The sequence below is a fragment of the Pleurodeles waltl genome, chromosome 6 (assembly GCF_031143425.1).
Source record: "Pleurodeles waltl isolate 20211129_DDA chromosome 6, aPleWal1.hap1.20221129, whole genome shotgun sequence".
NCBI lineage: Eukaryota > Metazoa > Chordata > Amphibia > Caudata > Salamandridae > Pleurodeles > Pleurodeles waltl.
In genome coordinates, this window is record NC_090445.1 from 1712273122 (window position 1) to 1712289841 (window position 16720).

At 45.4% G+C, this 16720-nt stretch overlaps 1 protein-coding gene across 1 annotated transcript in view; it reads left to right on the forward strand.

Moving 5' to 3' along the window:
* Positions 1–16720, forward strand: part of LOC138301428 (RLA class I histocompatibility antigen, alpha chain 11/11-like) — a 338345-nt gene that overhangs the window by 297340 nt on the left and 24285 nt on the right. Inside the window, exon 6 of the mRNA XM_069241918.1 lies at positions 10549–10578. Within this exon, the coding sequence (XP_069098019.1) occupies positions 10549–10578 (30 nt within the window). The remainder of the gene's footprint in view (positions 1–10548; positions 10579–16720) is intronic.

The window sequence follows — 16720 nt, forward strand, 5'->3', positions numbered from 1 at the left end:
GGAAGTCATCCCACTACTCAAGCATTCACAAACAAACTGGCAACTCATTACACAACCAAGGTAGACACACTGGACTCCTATTTAAAACAGAAGAAAACCATCAGCACCAACCGCTTTCCTAAAATACCCTCTAAGAATAAACCAACTCAGCCTCTACAGTCCTTCAAATATCACAAGGTGAATTTATGGATTTTGTCAAAGCAAGCAGACCTTCTGGTTGCCCTTCTGATCCTTGTCCACCAAACATCTTCAAAAACATTATTTTATCTACCTCTGCTGCCACACCTGTAAGAAGAGTCATCAACAACTCTTTAACTACGGGAACCTTTCCTGTAGACATGAAAAAGGCATGCATACGACCGTCATTAAAGAAAACAAACCTAGACCCGCAAGACCCCAACAACTACAGATCGATCACAAATGGACCTTTCCTGGGCAAACTGATAGAAAGAGCAGCATTCGCCCAGCTGTCACAATTCATTGAAGATAACTCCATACTTTCAGACTTCCAAACTGGATTCCGCCCAGGTAGAGGCACTGATTCGGCATTCATAGCAATCTTGGATGATCTTAAAAACACAGTCGACCGCAATGGAGTTGCTGCACTACTTCTCTTGGACCTCTCGGCTGCCTTTGATACGGTTGACCATGACACCCTAATACAAAGACTCCACGAAGCCGGCATAGAACGGACTGCTCTTGACTGGATTACATCCTACCTTCAAAACAGAACTAATACAATCTGTTCTCCCCCCCCCCCTTCTCGTCCAAACACTACCTCACAAAAGCAGGGGTCCCCAAGGATAAATCATCTCGCCTTTGCTTTTCAACATCTACATGATATCATTACCAGAACTGATCAATAATTTTCATCTCACATGCTACAACTATGCAGATGACACACAAATACTACTTAAATTAGAGTGCCCCAAAAACATTGAAAACTCACTAATCTTCAGTTGCCTCAGAGCCGCTGATCAGTGGATGACCTGGAGCCATCTCAAACTAAATATCTCCAAAACAGAAATACTCATATGTGGTGACTGGAAAAATGATGACCCACTGTGCTCCTGGCCTGACGATCTCAGACCACCTCCTCAATTATCCAAGGAAGTTAAAAATCTTGGAATCACCATGGACTCCAAGTTAACTATGAATGCCCAAGTGGACAAATTAGCACAAATAAACGTCATTACCTTAAAGACTCTACAACGCATCTTCCCCCACCTCGGATTTCCACACAAGGTGCAGGCTACTATCTCGCTTGTATTATCCAAGCTGGATTATGCCAATGGCCTCTACCATGGATCATCTCTATCTGTTATGAAAAAACTACAACGTATTCAGAACTCTGAGCCAGGCTACTATTACATGTAAAGCTGCAAGCCCACATCTCCCCTGCCTTGAGAGCACTACACTGGTTACCCGTTGCCAGAAGATGCACTTTCAAGCTGCTTTGTATTACCCACAAAGCTATACATGGAACAGCACCGCTTTTTATCAGAAACAAAATAACCAAATACATTCAACAAAGAAACCTCCGCTCAAGATTGGCACCCCGCCTTAGAAAAAGACTATAGGTGGTACATCCTTCTCCGTCCAAGCAGCCAAACTATGGAATTCATTACCCCCAACTATAAGAGCCACAGATAACTTTCTTGTCATCAGAAAACTACTCAAGAGTTGGCTCTTTCCTTCATAACCACCATATTCAAAAAGCTTTGGACTGCATATGCCTATGTTGATACATATTTTTTATCTGATTATGTGTATATTCTAGTTATATATAGTTCTTTAGAAAATATGTATCGCTACTATGTCATAACAATAAACTACACAAATACTCTTTAAACCTGTTTAACTTATGTATATTTACTCATGGTTTAAATATGTATATGTATGTACATATATGTGTGCTTATGTGTCCATTCGTGTGTGTGTGTATATAAGTGTGTATGTTATTCTATGCCTAACATGTTCATAGGTCATTGCATAGCTCCTAGATAAGTTGTTATATTAGATACTTATGAATCCCTCCTCTCATTTTATATCACACTTATCTACCCATCATCATATGTCATGTCTCTATCAATCTATCCTCCATTCCCACTCTGACTCATCCCAAATCCATTCTACTACTTTCATCTCCTAAATAACCCTGCCTAAGCTCTTCCCTCCTCTTCCACATGTAACTCACCCAAACCTCCCTCTACTACCATGATCTCCCAAACAACCCCCCTAAATTCTCTCTCATTTATCTCACCCATAACTCATCCAAAACCCCTCCTCCCACTATGATCTCCCTAACCCTTTCCACAGACTCTTCCCTCCTTCATCCCCCTTTTCTCATCCCAAGCCTCATTCTATTACTATAAACTCCTAATTAACACTTCTGGATTCTTCCCTCCTCCACCCCTCCATTACTCCAGTCAATCCAACTAACAAACTCACATATCTGCGGATCAAGTTAACTCATAATAATACTAAAACTGTACTCATATTTCCCTATACTACTCCACCACTAATTCCTTATGGATTCTGGAGTAGTGTGCTACTGGCCGATAAGCGCTTCAATGCCTCGTCAGGGGTAATCGCTGTATAAATACTATTACAATTACTATTACAATTACAAAAGTACTGATGAGAGAGGGTACAATGTACTGTGTGCTGTGGTGATAGCAGTGCCCTGAGAGAGGGTAGAAGGTACTGTGTGCTGTGGTGATAGCAGTGCCCTGAGAGGGTACAAGGTAATATGTGCTGTGGTGTGATAGCAGTGCCCTGAGAGGGTACAAGGTAATGTGTGCTGTGGTGTGATAGCAGTGATGAGAGAGGGTACAAGGTACTGTGTGCTGTGGTGTGATAGCAGTAATGAAAGAGGGTACAAGGTACTGTGTGTTGTGGTGTGATAGCAGTGATGAGAGAGGGTACAAGGTACTGTGTGCTGTGGTGATAGCAGTGATGAGAGAGGGTACAAGGTACTGTGTGCTGTGGTGTGATAGCAGTGCCCTGAGAGGGTACAAGGTACTGTGTGCTGTGGTGTGATAGCAGTGATGAGAGAGGGTACAAGGTACTGTGTGCTGTGGTGGGATAGCAGTGCCCTGAGAAAGGGTACAAGGTACTGTGTGCTGTGGTGTTATAGAAGTGCACTGAGAGGGTACACAGTACTGTGTGCTGTGGTGTGACAGCAGTGACCTGAGAGGGTACAAGGTACAGTGTGGTGTAGTGTGATAGTAGTGCCCTGAGAGGGCACAAGGTAAAGTGTGTTGTGGTGTTATAATAGTGCCCTGAGAGGGTACGAGGTACTGTGTGCTGTGGTGTGATAGCAGTGCCCTGAGAGAGGGTACAAGGTACTGTGTGCTGTGGTGTGATAGCAGTAATGAAAGAGGGTACAAGGTACTGTGTGCTGTGGTGTGATAGCAGTGCCCTGAGAGAGGGTACAAGGTAATGTGTGCTGTGGTGATAGCAGTGCCCTTAGAGGGTACAAGGTACTGTGTGCTGTGGTGTGATAGCACTGCCCTGAGAGAGGGTACAAGGTACTGTGTGCTGTGGTGTGATAGTGATGAGAGAGGGTACAAGGTACTGTGTACTGCGGTGTGATAGCAGTGATGAGAGAGTGTACAAGGTACTGTGTGCTGTAATGTGATAGCAGTGATGAGAGAGGGTACAAGGTACTGTGTGCTGTGGTGTGATAGCAGTGCCCTGAGAGAGGGTACAAGGTACTCTGTGGTGTGGCGTGATAGCAGTGCCCCGAGAGAGGGTACAAGGTAATGTGTGCTGTGGTGTGCTATCAGTGATGAGAGAGGGTACAAGGTACTGTGTGCTGTGGTGTGATATCAGTGATGAGAGAGGGTACGAGGTACTGTGGTGTGATAGCAGGGATGAGAGAGGGTACAAGGTACTGTGTGCTGTGGTGTGATAGCAGTGCCCTGAGAGGGTACAAGGTAATGTGTGCTGTGGTGTGATAGCAGTGATGAGAGAGTGTACAAGGTACTGTGTGCTGTGATGTGATAGCAGTGCCCTGAGAGGGTACAAGGTACTGGGTGCTGTGGTGTGATAGCAGTGATGAGAGCGGGTGCGAGGTACTGTGTGCTGTGGTGATAGCAGTGCCCTGAGAGGGTACAAGGTAATGTGTGCTATGGTGTCATAGCAGTGATGAGAGATGGTACAAGGTACTGTGTGCTGTGGTGTGATAGCAGTGCCCTGAGAGAGGGTACAAGGTACTGTGTGCTGTGGTGTTACAGCAGTGCACTGAGAGGGTACACAGTACTGGGTGCTGTGGTGTGACAGCAGTGATGAGAGAGGGTACAAGGTACTGTGTGGTGTACTGTGATAGTAGTGCCTTGAGAGGGAACAAGGTAAAGTGTGCTGTGGTGTTATAACAGTGCCCTGCGAGGGTACGAGGTACTGTGTGCTGTGGTGTGATAGTGGTGCCCTGAGAGAAGGTACAAGGTACTGTGTGCTGTGGTGTGATAGCAGTGATGAGAGAGGGTACAAGGTACTGTGTGCTGTGGTGTGATAGCACTGCCCTGAGAGAGGGTACAAAGTACTGTGTGCTGTGGTGTGATAGTGATGAGAGAGGATACAAGGTAATGTGTGCTGTGGTGTGATAGCAGTGATGAGAGAGTGTACAAGGTACTGTGTGCTGTGATAGCAGTGATGAGAGAGGGTGCAAGGTACTGTGTGCTGTGGTGATAGCAGTGCCCTGAGAGGGCACAAGGTACTGTGTGCTGTGGTGTGATAGCAGTGCCTTGAGAGAGAGTATAAGGTACTGTGTGCTGTGGTGTGATAGCAGTGATGAGAGAGGGTAGAAGGTACTGTGTGCTGTGGTGTGATAGCAGTGCCCTGAGAGGGCACAAAGTACTGTGTGCTGTGGTGTGATAGCAGTGTAGGAGGCTGGACTGGCTTGTAGTGAGTACCAAGGGGTACTTACACCTTGCACCAGGCCCAGTTATCCCTTATTAGTGTATAGGGTGTCTAGCAGCATAGGCTGATAGATAATGGTAGCTTAGCAGAGCAGCTTAGGCTGAACTAGGAGACGAGTGAAGCTCCTACAGTACCACTAGTGTCACTTGCACAATATCATAAGAAAACACAATACACAGTTATACTAAAAATAAAGGTACTTTATTTTTATGACAATATGCCAAAGTATCTCAGTGAGTACCCTCAGTATGAGGATAGCAAATATACACAAGTTATATGTACACAATACCAAAAATATGCAGTATAGTCTTAGAAAACAGTGCAAACAATGTATAGTTACAATAGGATGCAATGGGAGCACATAGGGATAGGGGCAACACAAACCATATACTCCAAAAGTGGAATGCGAACCACGAATGGACCCCAAACCTATGTGACCTTGTAGAGGGTCGCTGGGACTATTAGAAAAATAGCCCCCCCCAAGACCATGAAAAGTGAGTGCAAAGTGCACTAGAGTTCCCCAAAGGACAAAGAAGTCGTGATAGGGGAATTCTGCAGGAAAGACACAAACCAGCAATGCAACAACAATGGATTTCCAGTCGAGGGTACCTGTGGAATAAGGGGACCAAGTCCAAAAGTCACAAGCAAGTCGGAGATGGGCAGATGCCCAGGAAATGCCAGCTGTGGGTGCAAAGAAGCTTCTACTGGACAGAAGAAGCTTAGGTTTCTGCAGGAACGACAAGGAGTAGAGACTTCCCCTTTGGAGGACGGATCCCTCACGCCGTGGAGAGTCGTGCAGACGTGTTTTCCCGCCGAAAGACCGCCAACAAGCCTTGCTAGATGCAAATCGTGCGGTTAGCGTTTTTGGATGCTGCTGTGGCCCAGGAGGGACCAGGATGTCGCAAATTGCGTCAGGAGACAGAGGGGACGTCGAGCAAGACAAGGAGCCCTCTCAGCAGCAGGTAGCACCCGGAGAAGTGCCAGAAACAGGCACTACGAGGATGCGTGAAACGGTGCTCACCCGAAGTTACACAAAGGAGTCCCACGTCGCCGGAGACCAACTTAGAAAGTCGTGCAATGCAGGTTAGAGTGCCGTGGACCCAGGCTTGGCTGTGCACAAAGGATTTCCGCCGGAAGTGCACAGGGGCCGGAGTAGCTGCAAAAGTCGCGGTTCCCAGCAATGCAGTCTGGCGTGGGGAGGCAAGGACTTACCTCCACCAAACTTGGACTGAAGAGTCACTGGACTGTGGGAGTCACTTGGACAGAGTTGCTGGATTCAAGGGACCTCGCTCGTCGTGCTGAGAGGAGACCCAAGGGACCGGTAATGCAGTTCTTTGGTGCCTGCGGTTGCAGGGGGAAGATTCCGTCGACCCACGGGAGATTTCTTCAGAGCTTCTAGTGCAGAGAGGAGGCAGACTACCCCCACAGCATGCACCACCAGGAAAACAGTCGAGAAGGCGGCAGGATCAGCGTTACAGAGTTGCAGTAGTCGTCTTTGCTACTTTGTTGCAGTTTTGCAGGCTTCCAGCGCGGTCAGCAGTCGATTCCTTGGCAGAAGGTGAAGAGAGAGATGCAGAGGAACTCTGATTAGCTCTTGCATTCGTTATCTAAAGTTTCCCCAGAGACAGAGACCCTAAATAGCCAGAAAAGAGGGTTTGGCTACCTAGGAGAGAGGATAGGCTAGCAACACCTGAAGGAGCCTATCAGAAGGAGTCTCTGACGTCACCTGGTGGCACTGGCCACTCAGAGCAGTCCAGTGTGCCAGCAGCACCTCTGTTTCCAAGATGGCAGAGGTCTGGAGCACACTGGAGGAGCTCTGGACACCTCCCAGGGGAGGTGCAGGTCAGGGGAGTGGTCACTACCCTTTCCTTTGTCCAGTTTCGCGCCAGAGCAGGGCTAAGGGGTTCCTGAACCGGTGTAGACTGGCTTATGCAGAAATGGGCACCAAATGTGCCCATGAAAGCATTTCCAGAGGCTGGGGGAGGCTACTCCTCCCCTGCCTTCACACCATTTTCCAAAAGGAGAGGGTGTAACACCCTCTCTCAGAGGAAGTACTTTGTTCTGCCATCCTGGGACAAGCCTGGCTTGACCCCAGGAGGGCAGAAACCTGTCTGAGGGGTTGGCAGCAGCAGCAGCTGCAGCTGCAGTGAAACCCCAGGAAAGGCAGTTTGGCAGTACCAGGGTCTGTGCTACAGACCACTGGGATCATGGGATTGTGCCAACTATGCCAGGATGGCATAGAGGGGGCAATTTCATGATCATAGACATGTTACATGGCCATATTCGGAGTTACCATTGTGAAGCTACATATAGGTAGTGACCTATATGTAGTGCACGCGTGTAATGGTGCCTCCGCACTCACAAAGTCCGGGGAATTGGCCCTGAACAATGTGGGGGCACCTTGGCTAGTGCCAGGGTGCCCTCACACTAAGTAACTTTGCACCTAACCTTTACCAGGTAAAGGTTAGACATATAGGTGACTTATAAGTTACTTAAGTGCAGTGAAAAATGGCTGTGAAATAACGTGGACGTTATTTCACTTAGGCTGCAGTGGCAGGCCTGTGTAAGAATTGTCAGAGCTCCCTATGGGTGGCAAAAGAAATGCTGCAGCCTATAGGGATCTCCTGGAACCCCAATACCCTGGGTACCTCAGTACCATATACTAGGGAATTATAAGGGTGTTCCAGTAAGCCAATGTAAATTGGTAAAATTGGTCACTAGCCTGTTAGTGACAATTTGAAAGAAATGAGAGAGCATAACCACTGAGGTTCTGATTAGCAGAGCCTCAGTGAGACAGTTAGTCACTACACAGGTAACACATTCAGGCACACTTATGAGCACTGGGGCCCTGGATACCAGGGTCCCAGTGACACATACAACTAAAACAACATATATACAGTGAAAAATGGGGGTAACATGCCAGGCAAGATGGTACTTTCCTACAAGCAGTGCCCTGAGAGAGGGTACCAGGTACTGTGTGCTGTGGTGTGATAGCAGTGATGAGAGAGGGTACAAGGTACTGTGTGCTGTGGTGTGATAGCAGTGCCCTGAGAGAGGGTACACGGTACTGGGTGCTGTGGTGTGATAGCGGTGATGAGAGAGGGTACAAGGTACTGTGTGCTGTGGTGTGATAGCAGTGCCCTGAGAGGGTACAAGGTACTGTGCGCTGTGGTGTGAAAGCAGTGATGAGAGAGGGTACAAGGTACTGTGTGCTGTGGTGTGATAGCAGTGCCCTGAGAGGGTACAAGGTACTGTGCGCTGTGGTGTGATAACAGTGATGAGAGACGGTACAAGGTAGTGTGTTGTGGTGTGAAAGCAGTGATGAGAGAGGGTACAAGGTACTGTGTGCTATGTGGATAGCAGTGCCCTGAGAGGGTACAAGGTACTGTGTAATGTGGTGTGATAGCAGTGCAAATAGAGGGTACAAAGCACTGAGTAAACTATGAGCTCTGGTATGCTATCAGTGCCATTCACTGAGTATATTGAGGGCGTGGTGGGACAAAAGTGACCTTCAAGGATACAAAACACTGAGTGGTATATCAGTGGCCTTAGAGAGGCTTTCAAACACTGAGTATACTGTGGGCTCTGGTATGTAATCAGTGGCATCCACTGAGTATATTGTGGGCTGTGGTGTGATAGCAGTGTCCTTAGAGGGTACAAAGCACTGAGGGCCAGATGTAGGAAGCCTTTTGCGCCTCGCAAACTGCGAAAAACGCAGTTTGCGAGGCGCAAAAGGCTTCACGTGATGCACAACCTCAAATTGCGAGTCGGTACCGACTCGCAATTTGAGGCTGCGACTCGCAAATAGGAAGGGGTGTTCCCTTCCTATTTGCAACCGCATCGCCATGCAGAGTTGCGTGGGACCGCGAATGCGGTCGCAAACCAACTCGCAGTTACCATCCACTTGAAGTGGATGGTAACTCATTCGCAAAAGGGAAGGGGTCCCCATGGGACCCCTTCCCCTTTGTGAATGCCACAAAAAATATTTTTTCAGAGCAGGCAGTGGTCCTATGGACCACTGCCTGCTCTGAAAAAACCGAAACCAAATGGTTTCGGTATTTTTCTTTTTGCAGCTCGTTTTCCCTTAAGGAAAACGGGCTGCAAAAAGAAAAAAAAAAACTGCTTTATTCAAAAAGCCGTCACGGACATGGTGGTCTGCTGTCTCCAGCAGGCCACCATCCCTGTGAGTGCCTAGACTCGCTATGGGGTCGCAGACTGCGACCCACCTCATTAATATTCATGAGGTGGGTCTTTGCGACCCCATAGCGAGTCGCAGAAGGTGTCTGAGACACCTTTCTGCATTTGGTTTTGCGAGTTGCAATTTGCGATTCGCTATGACTCGCAAATTTTAAGTTGCAAAATCAAACTTACCTACATCTGGCCCCGAGTGCACTATGAGCTCTGGTATGCTGTCAGTGGCATCCACTGAGTTTACTGTGTACTGTGGTGTGGTAGCAGTGTCCTTAGAGGGTATAAAGCACTGATTGTACTATGAGCTCTGGTATGCTATCAGTGGCATCCACTAAGTATATTGTGGGCCGTGGTGCGGCAACAGTGACCGTGAAGGGTACAAAGCACTGAGTGGTATATCAGTGGCCTGAGAGAGGCTACCAAGCACTGAGTATACTGTGGGCTGCAGTTTCTGTGTTTCTGTCTGTTCCTATTACTCTCTGAAGCTTTGTACACAGGGTTCTTGTGAGATGATTCTTAGAGGCAGCTTGAAGCACTGTGGCTCTGTGAGCTATCATCCCTGTCCTTTAACACAGTCCCTGTCCTCCCTGTCCCACAGTGGAGGAGTACATTCAGGAAGGGTGAGGGAGAACTCTGGAGTAATGCCTGGGGAAGTACTTCAGTGCTGCATTACTAGAGGCATGCTGGAAGGAGGTGGCTTGAGGCTAGGATGTGACTCATTTCAGTGAGTGACCCGCGCCTCGCTGCTTCTCCAAGTAACTGAATATTATGCTTTACAGCCGGCACGGTCAGTTGTGCTCCTTCTCTTCCAGTCCCTCTTTAGGGGGGCTCTGGGGTACACTCTGTGCTCCTACCTCTGCCTTTACCCCGAAGGACACACTTCAGGACGCCCATCTCACCCTGATCCAGCTCTTCATCGCTGACCAACACAGTCTGTGCCTGTAGCGCCTGGGGCCAGGTGTGCGGCGCTATACAGTGGTCACAAAACATACAACCCAGTAAGTCACAGGATTTGCGACCACTAAACAGCTTGTAAAAATGTACTCTGTTGTAGTAATACCTGTGGTCTGCCCAACTCATATTCAGGCGGGCAGACCTTGTGTTTGGGCGGTTGCTACAGACACCTGTCCACCAAACTGTAAACCCGCCCCAGAGACCTGCCTGATGCAAATCACCACTGAGCCTCCTCCTTGTGGGAAGAGTCCACCCAGGACCTTGGTCACCTCACACACTCTCCCTGTGGCCCAATGCTAGTTTAGATGTAAAATGTGAGATTTAAACCTCCTCGAACCTGACTGAGCTGCGCCCCTGAGGCTGTGGTTCCCTCCCGCCTCTCTGCTCCAACCTCCTAATATAAGCATTTGTGATCAGTGAGAGGATTGGCTGAGTAACCTCTGTGAACTTAAGACTCACGAAATGTGTTTTATTTTTCAGGAAAATCTGCCTACACTGCTGCAAACCGAGGTGAGTGACTCCTGACTTGTTTGTGATGAGTTTTGCTGGTTCTCTGGGAGAGATTGAGAGAGGTCATGGGATGTTCTCATGACTGGTAAATGGGGAAATGAAGGAAACATTGGAAAAGAAACCGGACCATCTTGAGTGAACCCAGGAAGCCTTTCTGTATCAGAAACTGTGCTCATTGTCAGTGAAACATCAGTGGGGTGGAGTTTAAATGTATGGATATAAATTATTTCAGACATTTTTTGTTTGGTACTTGATGTGTTCACAAGTTGCTTGTTAGCAGGTAATTCCCTGCGGCAGCAGATAGACTTGATTGTTCATTTGGCACGTTTGTCTGTCGTTGTGAAGGTATATGATCAGTGTTATGTGGAGTATGTTCATACTGTGGCCTGTCCAGTTTGCTCCTTGAGGCTGCTCAGATGAGTGAGAATGGGGCCGAGGAACGGGAGGTGGCGTTCTCGTTAGATTACAAGGGAGGGGAAAAGCCAGTGTCCACCACACCTAAGGAGCCCTGGGTGGAACTGATGATGGACGATAGAGTGATTCTGACTGATTGTTAAGCTGTAAATAGAAGGATGCAAGCTTACTGCTGATTTGACTGTGTTTTTCAGAAAGGGTTTATCAGGTTCAGTCTTTACAAAGAATCCAGCAGCACAATAGAGTGATTACAACGCCCATCTTTATGCCAAATCATTTTCTATTTTGAATAGCATTACAATGCATGTCACTACAACAAAATTAATCATTTTAGTTGACAACGTTAGTGCCGATCGTTAGTGGGGGTGGGTGTTGCGCCTGGTGGGGTCTTAGGGCCCAGAGCTGGGGAAGGGCTGGTTTTAGGGAAAGGGAGTGTTTCTCGAAGTGTTCAGAGTTGAGGAAACACTGCATAAGGACATGGGGGATTGAGGGTGGCGCGCTTGCCGAAAGATCAAGGGGGGGTGCACCTGGTTGGGCCTTAGGGCCCAGAGTTGGGAAGGGGGCGGTTTCACCTTTTTCGAACGAAGCTGGAAGTGGGTCCAGTGAGGTTGGGTAAAGCACTTTCCAGCTGCTTCTTGCAGCATGTGGGACCTGGACACATTCTAAGAGACATAAAAAAACAAGCATTTGCAGAGCAATAGGTCTCGCATTTTCTTGAGTTAGAGCTATTGGCATTGTAAATTCAGAACTGGACTTTTCTTGCCACATAAATTGGTCAACCCTGTCTCAAAATGTTGTCTTTTCCTGCCACGTTTGGATGGTCACTGGTTGCTACTGACATCAGAAATCACAAGCCCTTGAGAGGAGACGAGATCACTGCTCTATCTCGCGTTGTGTAAATGTCTGAACAGAAATTGGAAAATAAGGCTGGGAAGTGTTTCCTTTTTATTTTAACAGAATGAAAAGTCTTGCAAGCATTCTTGCCTCCCATTTCAAGGAGCAGAGCAGCCAGAGAAGATTTATGGCCCCAATAAAAGAGATAAGAAATGTCATGTGTGCAGTGTTGTGAGTGCTGGCAGGGAGGGACCCTGGAGAGAGAGACTCCAGATGCAATGCAAGGCTAAGCAATTTTCGCATCATTGCTTCTAGGTTTAGCTACATTCTACAAGAAATGGCATAGTGTGGCTTTTGTGAGCAGTGAGCAAAACTATCTGTGTTTCTTCTGTAAAATAAGTTTATTTTAGGAGCCAGAGGTAAACAAGGTCAGCACTGGGTAAAGCCAAAACATATGTCAGAGACATAGGAGGAGGTGGGAGGAACGGAATGCTGCAATAAAACGCAGGCAGCTACCAGCCTAAAACACCAACAGTGAAAGGGGAGCACCAAAGAAATAACACAAATAGTCTGTCACAGCGACAGATAAAAAAAAAAGTGGAATATTACAGTAGTTGGTCACTGCTCTGAAACAGAAAAAGGAGGGAGAAAAGGCAGAACTGACCACTAGAGAGCAATATTTTTTAAAGGATACTGCAACCAACAAATGAAATTGCTTTAAGTCATAAGAAGTATACTAAAAGTATATACGAGGTCAAACGCTTATGCTCAACCTCAAAAGGAAAAAAGGAAGCACTCCATTCATCCAAATATGATGAGTACAAATAAAAAATGACTGAAACGAAATTAAGGACAGACGATCTAGGTGTTCTAAATCCCGCAGTAGAACTGATAGGAAATATTGTCCTGAGTCATTTATTTGGTAATATGTATTTGTAAAGGACAAGCCCATTCCCCAAGGGCTTCTTGGCACTATATAACAGATACTGGCCCATTTTGTGGATATCCTAAAAAAAAAAAAAAAAATGAGTCAAATTTCAGATTTCAAATCAATCTTTATTCGGATTTTACTCCATAAAAGATAAAACAATCTCTTTAAAATACTAGTAAAATGTACAATAAGATACTTCGAAAGAGAAAAAACATTGCTAATAGATAAATAAATAGATAAAAACCCTTACTACTACAGATTGAGGAATTATTCATTCTCATACCGAAGATTTTCTAAATACGACAGCTTTTTCCTTAATTCAATGGCATTTAGAATACATTTTATCACTGCATCACATTTCTCATTAGTGTCCAATTTGCATAAGTAGTTAAAAGCTTCTCTACAATAAAATAGTTTATTAGTAATAAATAAAGGTTTTAGAAATTGCTTCCTTGCATCGTGATAAAATTTACAAGATATGATAAAGTGCATTGTGGATAAAATGAGTCTAAATGGAGCTCATGGCCACATTTCTGGCTTGTCTGACAATTTGTACATATACAGAAGGAGTAGAGAGAAGAAACTTTGCTTGCTTGTACTTCCTCCCTACAATATGATAGTGACACAAAAGTATAGCTAAACCTCTGCAACTTTATGGTAAGGCCTGCTATGAGTCTATGTTTAGATCACAGCCATTGGGTGTTGCAAGTGCTGGCCCTCACCCATAATTACTGGCCTCCTTCAACATTGGGCTGTACCTTCCATGTTGGTACTGTTGAGATGGGTTTAACCACCCGAATGCGATAATTTCATATGTTGTGTTAGGGTTCTGAGGTAACTGTGCTACTGGAAATAAAACTATCTTGAAAGAAAGTTAAACTCTTACTTGATTTTTTTTTCCTGTCAGACAACATTAAATACATATGAATCTGAAAGATAAATTATTATTCCACCATCCTAATTCCTAGTCGACATGTTTCAGCCTTTTTAAATGCCTAAAGTGTCAGGAGGCTTCCATCTGGACTGAACAGTCCATATCTGTCTCATATTTCAATGTTCTGTGTCTAAGGTTGACACATAAACAGGTAAAGCAGCAGAAAACAAAATAAAAGCAAACAAAGCTATTCGCTCAGTATCTGCTCGCGAGGAACCCCTTAGTTGAAGCGAGAGCCCCACCCTTTAATCACAGATTTGTCAATGAACTGGTGTCTGAGTCATTCACATCTCTCCTTCCTCTTGCTGGTACTGTGTCGACTAAGGACTATGGTGGCAGGATACTAATTTCCCTTTCCCACCCATATATTTGCAATCTTTTCTAAGGTAAAACAACAAAACAAAAGCAATAACAGAGCCAATGTCAGGGTGTAGAGCCAGATGATAAACAACGCCGCTAACTGGTTGAGGACAATACTTTCAGCTACCAATGGTGTTGATCTAAACATACAATTATTACTTGCCTCGCGATGGGGCTGCAGAAGCTTACCTATACTGCCAGGTAACAGTCTGACAATTTGGCACAGATGTCCCCCAGTGGGCCTTCTTCAGACACCCATGTTTTAGAAAATGAACAGAAAGGGACATCGGATTAAATAAAGAAGATCCAGGACAACATTATTATTGTGGAGTCCTTCCTTTCACTGTGAATGGGCGAGTAGAAGTGAGTGGTGAGTGAGCATTCTTTCTATCCCAATAGGGTCTCTTTTGGGGCATTTCTACACACATCCATCAGAGGAGTGTAACAGGATTGTCTTCACAAAAGGTGGATGGCACAACTGACTTTAGTTTTGCAACAACATCTCCAGATTACATAAATTGCACTGATCAAGGTAAAGTTTGGGTGGACCAATATAAATGGCCATTTGTGCATAGATTAATCATTGGTAACACTTTTGTTCACTTATTGAGGACAGCAAATATAATTTCTAAAGTAAATGGGTAAATATATCTCCCTACCTTGGTGCACAGTTACAGAAAATTCAAAAATGTACCATCAAGAATATAGCAGGTTGTTCTCTTTTCTCAACAGTGCTCCTCTGCATAGTCTGCTAAGATCATGATGCTAAGCTATATGGTCATCCAGAGACAACATAAGGCTCATCTGAGTGCACAGAACGTTTTACCCTCAACCACCTTCCACTGCGGGGTCTTCTATTTCTCAAACCATCAGTATCTGGGAGGTGATTAGCAGGCCCTAACAAACCTAGAAAATGGTATTCGGAAGAAACATATTGACCATTAGGAGCAATCATCAGCGATTACGTACTGGAACTCCAAATAATTTTTTGCTGTGTCCCTTACCTTAACGACTGGAATATGTTAGGAATGACAATACCTCCTTAGCGTACTACATGCGCAGCAGCACAGCCTGGCCAATGGATGGACACGCCACACCTTTTCTTTGAAAGATGTTAGCAAACAAGTTTTCGGAAGCGTGTGTTGGTTGATGGTCGATTCTTCTGGCGTCCTCTTTCACTCTTACTCAATAACAACAGTTTTTGGAGAGAGTCTCTTGCTTCTTGAAACACTGCTTAGAAAACGCCTTAATAATCTTGCACTTCCACCACAGAACCTACCTGCCAGTGATTCCAGCAGCTCAGGACTGGTAACCAATTTTTAACAAGTTACCCCAAGAATCATTAATATCACCTAGGAGTCTGACAAGCCACATCCCACAGGCAATCTCCAGAGGAGAAGCATATAACAATGAAGAGTAGGCAATGGAGAAGAAATAGTCCTTGAACATTGCGTCTTTGACTGTGTGGGCCTTGGAACCAGGAGTCCTGGTTCCAATCCTTGGCTTCAGTAGTGACCAAACAGTGGGTAATACTGGCAAATCAAGTTAGCTCACTATGCCCAAGGCTGTCATAAAAAAGTAATTTTAATGAGAAGCACTCTCTTTGTATTTTATCAGTCATCATCCCACTCTTCTGTTTAGGTATTTCAACATTTAGAGGCATATTCACTGATATTTTATGCAGTTTTACAAGGCAGTTCGCTGCGTTGCGTGGACCGGAGAGGGCTGAACAGTGCCATATTTACCCAATGCAAAATCTTAATAAATCTGAGCCTCAGAATCTAATGTTAATTCTTGCCACCATGTCCAACATGGTTTGGATATATGTTTTTTTACTATTAATAACGAAAAATAGCCAGTATATTCAGTGCTTGTAATTCATTTTTAAAGCAGGATGTTTCCAAACATTTGTTTTTGTAAACAGAGCAGCTATGTATTTAGTTAAGTTAAATCGTAAGAATACCAAAAATAAAAGGGGTGCAAACAATCCTTGATCAGAGGATTGATGGTCAGTAGAGCAATTAAAAGTTTCCTGACAATTAGGTGCCCATGGAAGGCCAGAAGGTTTGAAGAAGAGCCCAGGCACCTGCGAGAATGACTCCTCCATTGCCCTAGAGGCCTTTAAGATAGCAACCTCGTAGTACATTTGATAGCTTCCTATGGAATCAGACCATGGTACCTCCTGCAACATCCCTTCACTTAACCCATCGTTCTGCATACTAAGTGAACATGTTTCCAGTACTATAAGTAGGGGTACCGGGTGACTCCATGTTATCAGCCACACCCGCCTGGGTTTTACTTTCACAAATGAATATTTTTCAGGTGTGTTAGACTAGCCGGTTCAATTGACCAGAACCAAGACTACAACTTCCAGAATGCACCAAGGTTTCAAATTACGGTCTAGGACTGGGGTAAGGGTGTGAGCACCAGCCTACACACTTCACTCATTCACCAACAGTTTGACATTTACCAACCCACACACAATGTTGTCACACCATGTGGCTCAATTTTCTTTTTTCCTATTAAATGGCAGTTTAGAAATGTTATGAAATTACTCAATACAACCATGTTTTCCACCCAGGCAGCAACTTTGCTATTGATTTGTGATTCAGCCACCGGTGAAGGAGTCAGTCAGATCGACACATTAGATTCATTAATGGCTTAGGAGA